This window comes from Saccoglossus kowalevskii, chromosome 6, assembly GCF_978046115.1.
Source record: "Saccoglossus kowalevskii chromosome 6, keSacKowa6.1, whole genome shotgun sequence".
NCBI classification, from domain to species: Eukaryota; Metazoa; Hemichordata; class Enteropneusta; family Harrimaniidae; genus Saccoglossus; species Saccoglossus kowalevskii.
Window position 1 is genome coordinate 21,611,836 of NC_140646.1, and position 6,510 is coordinate 21,618,345.

At 42.9% G+C, this 6,510-nt stretch overlaps 1 protein-coding gene across 1 annotated transcript; it reads left to right on the forward strand.

The window, feature by feature from the left end:
- The first annotated feature begins 265 nt into the window (after positions 1 to 265).
- LOC102801347 (uncharacterized) lies at positions 266 to 6,079 on the forward strand. The gene has a single exon (XM_006813409.2). The coding sequence runs from the start codon at positions 266 to 268 to the stop codon at positions 6,077 to 6,079; it is 5,814 nt and encodes a 1,937-aa protein (XP_006813472.2).
- Positions 6,080 to 6,510: the final 431 nt, after the last annotated feature.

The following is a 6,510-nucleotide window of genomic DNA, read 5'->3' on the forward strand; positions in this document are numbered from 1 at the left end:
GGCAACACCACAATATTTGTATTGACCAATCACAGTATTGTATATTTGTATCTAGTTTTCCCGCTCGAATTCAGAATCCCCACGAGGGTATTTAAGCATTCATTGTAATTGTTTCAGGGCTCTTCTATGTTATGTTCACGAATAAACAACTTGTGTTCTACTCTTGAAAGTACTTGTCTTGTCTGATTGCTGGACTGCTGGTATTATAAAGAATATTACGTCCAAAAATACGACTTCCCACATTTTTGGTGCCGAGACCAGGATAATGCCAGATCCAGCCCAGAATCCAGTTGAAGCGACAGATCCATTGCCTGATCTCAAAAAGAAACGCACAGTTTGCCGTGCTCAACTTACGAAGATCTTCAAAAAGGCAGAAGCAGAAATCGGACAATATGACGCTGAGGTTGACAAAACTAAAGCCTATGCCACGCTTCGAGCAACATACAAACTTGTTCAAGATAGATATGCAAGACTCATCGCTACTGATGAACAAATTTTCAACGCAACTCAAGACCCCGATCTGAGCAGCGACATAGAAGAGACAGACGACTATGAGATTCAGATCTCCGAGAGAAAAGAACTAATCGGACAATTTCTCGAGTCACGCGACCCCTCTACACTGAAAAAAGCTGCGAATGCCTCGTTTATCGCCGGAAAGCAAATCTCCGCGCAATCATCCGCTCAACGAAGAGCCGTTCAACTACCGAAACTCGAATTACAGACATTTGCGGGAGATACACTAAAATGGGTTAGTTTCAATGATACATTCAATGCTGCCATACATAACGATGGAACACTTGACAATATCCAGAAGTTCACCTATCTGCGAAGCCTTCTGACAGGTGAAGCCGCACGCACAATTGAAGGACTTGATCTTACTGATGCCAACTACGCTAGCGCTTTGACATTACTCAGGGAAAGGTATGGACAGAAACAAGTCATAATCAGTGCCCACATGAAATCACTGTGGGAACTACCAACGCCGACGGAAGATGCCACAAGTCTCCGTCACTTCTACGACTCGCTCGAATCCCATGTTCGCGGTCTACATGCACTGGGTGAAGACGAGAACTCATACGGAAAACTTCTTGTACCCATGATTCTAGAAAAACTGCCGACTGAAATACAACGTCTACTAGCAAGGGCACGTGGAGATGTCGCTTGGAACCTACCCGATCTCCGAAAAGCCATACTCACCGAAATTAAGATAAGTCAGGTTGGTAACAATAGCATTTTAACAAATCAACCCACGATTACTGCTACCTTTCACACTACGACGCGAGGGCAGAAATCAGCTCGTCCGAAACGCCTTTGCGCCTACTGCAAAGGATCGCATTCGCCTTCCGAATGTACGGTTGTTACAGACGCGAAGCGCCGTTTGGAGATCGTACGCCGAGACAAACTGTGTTATAATTGTTTAGCTAAGCATCTCGTTGGAAACTGTGCATCGAAACACACCTGCAGACACTGTCAACGTAAGCATCACTCATCGCTTCACATTCATGGATATAACCGCAGTAACCCAGGAAATAATAGCAGTGCCACAAATGGATCTAATCCCAGTGGGGATACTCGTCACAATTCTGGATTACCTGCAGATTCGGCCACTGGATATAATACACCGGTTTATTCGGCCAATAATGGAAATCCTACTAGCAGACCTACGAACGGATCTAATACAAATGGAAATAATACTTGTGTACATTTTACTTCAACCCTGAACTTTGCGCCAAAAGGGCCGGTTCTGCTCAAAACTGCTAAAATACCCGTTTCTGTCAATAATGGAACTATTGTCTCCGCTACTGTACTATTTGACGAGGGAGCTAATCGCACATTTGTTACTGAAAGTTTCGCCGACAAAATACACGTGAACACTACGCGTTCCGAAAACATTGATCTTGCTTCATTTGGGAACAAACATACACGCATACGCTCAATGAAAAAGATGACATTCGATCTGCATACCATTTCCGGCAACAAAGCGAAAATTGACGCATTGCTCATACCAGAGATATCCACTTCGATGTCCAATCACGTCGATTCCGAACTATTGACACTTCCATATCTGAAAGGGCTACGCCTAGCTCACCCGGTTTCTAATGACACTTGTTACGACATCGACATTTTAATCGGTGCCGACTACTACTGGAATTTCGTCGGAGACGAAGTTATTCGTGGCAAAGGCCCTACAGCAGTGTCATCTCCTTTTGGTTACTTGTTATCTGGTCCCAAACTTAATGGGAAATCTACCGCTGCTGCTAATGTGCTACACGTAATGACTGACACTTGCAAAACTGACATTGCTATCACTTCATACTGGGACCTTGAGTCCATCGGCATCAAAGATGATACACGCTCTGATAACACGCCTACAAAGGAAACCGAATTCAAGTCGTATCGCGATACTCACCTGCGCCGAGAGGACAATCATTTTGTTGCTAAGTTACCATGGAAATCAGACCACGCTCCACTACCTACAAACTACAACGTTTCGAATTCGCGAACGCGATCCATGATTCGCCGTCTACCGCCAAATGTTGTTGATATTTACGATAGAATAATTACCGATCAAGAAAAACAAGGCTTCATTGAGGTCGTTAAGAACGATAACATTGCATGTGGTCATTACTTGCCACATCGATCCGTCAAAAAAGATTCCGAGACCACGCCAATTCGTATTGTATACGATTGTAGTTGTAAGAAGAACGCTGATTCTCCTAGCCTAAATGATTGCCTAATGACCGGACCTCCGTTACTCAACGACCTCACCTCGATACTACTACGATTTCGCGCAAATCCTATCGCATTGACAAGTGACATTGAGAAAGCTTTTCTCCAAATACGTCTTGAACCCGATGAACGAAAGTTTACAAAGTTTTTGTGGCTTTCTAATCCACGAGATATCGAGAGCGAATTCGTCACTTACCAATTCAAATCGGTTTTATTCGGCGCTGTGTGTTCGCCTTTCATTTTGAATGCCGTAGTCAAAACGCAGATGGAAGCTAATTCGGACATTCCAACCTCCTCCGATTTGAAACAGAACATATATGTGGATGACGTCATAACCGGCTGTACGTCTGAATCCGACGCCATACAATACTACAACGAGTCCAATCAACTAATGAGTTCTTGTGGTTTCAACCTTCGTTCATGGTCTTCGAACAATAATGAGATTCGTAAACTTGCCAGAAATGACAACAAACTGAAGACCGCGCCAGACGTCGGCATTCTTGGTATACAGTGGAATACCGAGAAAGATACACTTACTTACAGAGATATTAACATTCAATCACCGGGACATTTAATTACGAAACGCGACGTCGTCAGTCATACAGCGTCATTGTATGACCCGCTTGGTTTATTATCACCAGTACACGTAAAGGCAAAGTTGTTCATTCAAGACATCTGGAAAAAGGGAATCAATTGGGATGAACCTTTAAATGAGACTATGTTTAACAATTGGGAATCTATTGCTGGCGATCTAAATCAGATCACAAATACTACAATGAATCGTCAATATTTCAATGAAACCACAGATGACACAAACGATTGTGAACTGCACGTTTTCTCTGATGCTTCCATGAAAGCATATGGTGCTGTTGTTTACCTCAGGAAAAACAACAAAACTGCTATTGTTATGGCGAAAACCCGAGTCGCGCCGATCAACTGCAAAACACTGACTTTACCTCGTATAGAGTTGATGGCAGCCTTAGTTGCCACGCGATTGAGTAAGTTTGTTTACAATGCGTTATCTCCGAAACTGAACATTACTGAACGCGTATTGTGGTGTGATAGTCAAATAACATTACATTGGATCCACAGTGATAAGAAATTGCCTTTATTCATCGCTAACAGAGTGAAAGAAATTACTGGCTTCAAACACGTGTATAAATATTGTCCAACAGTTGACAATCCTGCCGACCTCCTGACTCGAGGAATTACCGCAAAAGAATTGAACAATTCCAATCTTTGGTGGAATGGTCCACGGTGGCTTCCTGTGCAAGGAAATTGGCCAATCTGCACGCTTTTCGATTCACCTCTCTTCAGCGACGTTCAATGCGACGCGAATCCACGCTCCAATGACGTCACACATGAGGTCAACGAACTATGTACCGGGGATTCCCTTGATCTACGTTCTAACGCCATCGACGAGTCCGCGGATGTCAACATCAATACTTCCGGGTTTCCTCGCGGCCCACAGATGCCGGTAAACGTAAACAGAGACACACCCACCGTTTTTCACGTGTCGGACATTCATCAATCTGAGATTCAATCAACTCTGCCCGTTGCCATGAATACCGACGATGAACACTGCCGTTTATCGGATAATGCTATACGTGACACTTTGTTTATAGATTCACCTTCAGAATCTATAGCCTCTTCTGACATTTCTCTGGGAATGCAACGCATCATTGATCTGACTAAATATGGGTCTTTGAGTAAACTGTTGAGAGTTACCGCTTATGTTCAACGATTCGTGTCTATACTGATACGCAATAATACTACACGCGGGCCATTGACAGCCAATGAACTTGAACGAGCCGAAACCGCGTGGATTAAATGTGTGCAGAAAGAGACATACAGTGACACTATGATGTCACTTCGGGGACATAATGCAAAGTACGGTCGTTTGGTGCGCCAACTGAAACTTTTTATCGATAATGATGGTATTCTGCGGTGTGGTGGGAGATTACATAACGCTCCTATTGAATTTGCTACGAAGTTTCCGATTCTTCTACCTAAGGGACATACGTTTACTACTCTGATCATTCGACATGATCATATTCGTCTATTGCACAGCGGTACGCAGGCTATTGTGACGTCCCTGAGACAACGATTCTGGATCCCGCAAATTCGACGCGCAGTGAACTACGTCATTCATAAATGTGTAACTTGTCGAAAGGTGGACGGGAAACCATATCAATCTCCGTTAACTGCGCCATTACCAGATTACCGTGTCAATATGACTCCACCGTTTTCAGTAACCGGCGTGGATTTTACTGGTGCATTGCTTGTCAAATCCTCCGATAACAAAGAAAACAAGGCATACGTTTGCTTGTTCACGTGTGCGGTCACACGTGCAATACACCTTGAACTGGTACCCGACTTGAGTACTCGAACTTTCATAATGGCTTTCCGTCGATTCGCTGCACGACGCTCCCTACCAAGTAAGATGTTATCCGATAACGCGACTACCTATTTATCCGCCGCTGACGAAATTCACGCTTTGTTCGAGTCTACCGAAGTAAAGAATCTACTAGCCGAAAATCGCGTTTCCTGGACATTCATTCCTAAACGTGCACCCTGGTTCGGTGGGTTCTGGGAGCGATTAATAGGATTAACCAAAACAACGATAAAAAAGGTACTCGGTCGCGCCTTTGTTACCTTTGAAGAGCTCCGAACTATTCTTACTGAAATCGAGTCAATTTTAAACGACCGACCTCTGACCTACGTGTCAACGACCGAAGATGACCCCGTCGCATTAACGCCATCACACCTTCTTAACGGGCGACCGTTAACAACGCTACCTTACATTTCCACTGACATCGATGAACTTAATGATCCTAACTATGGGGATCATAACGCTAATAACGAACGATATAAACATCTATCAACCCTACAAATGAGTTTCTGGAAACGGTGGTCAACCGAATACCTAACTGCGCTCCGAGAAAGGCATCAAACGACTATTTCCGGGGTAAGAGATAATATTATACAAGTTGGTGATGTCGTTCTCGTTCATAATGACATTGATAAACGCGTACGATGGAAATTAGCTACTGTTATAAAACTTGTGTATGGAAATGATGGCCTAGTGAGATCAGCAGAAATAAAAACCTCATCTGGTATGACAAATCGTCCTATCCACAAACTGTATCCACTTGAGGTGAAGACACCCACTCCTTCAGATGAAGAGAGTCCACCACGAGACACAGAACCACTCTCGTTGTCACATGGAGGTGAAAATAGAGATGACACAACGCAACAAAGTGATACTGATGCTAGACATTCTCGCCCAAAACGACGGGCTGCCATTGCGGCTAGACATTTTATACAAGATCGTCTCAAGGACTTGTGATTATACCCTGAAATTGTTTATCGGATATTGCCTGCCAATGTCTTGGATTAATTGCCGTTAATTGGTTGAACATTATGAAATATATTGACTTTTTGTTCTCAGTTGTTTACCTATGCGAGTAATATTTGAACACATTACATCGTGACATTTTATTATCATGATAGATATATTTTCTAAAAACTTTAATGTTAACTTTGATTCGAAATGTTTGATTATTCAACTCTTATTACATGTTGTCTTCTATGATCATTGATAGCGTTGATTTAATACATCATTGCCTCGTATTTGTTAATATGACGTGTTAGTCGATATTTTTTTCGTGGCCGGGAGAATGTCGGAAATAGATATGGATAGAATTATTGTTTACTATTTTTACTGATATTGTGTATCGTGTTATATTATTATACTGTTATATACATCGTTTGTACCGC

Bases quoted from the DNA above. Each gene is read 5' to 3' on its own strand.
- LOC102801347 (XM_006813409.2), top strand. From the start codon at position 266: ATGCCAGATCCAGCCCAGAATCCAGTTGAAGCGACAGATCCATTGCCT.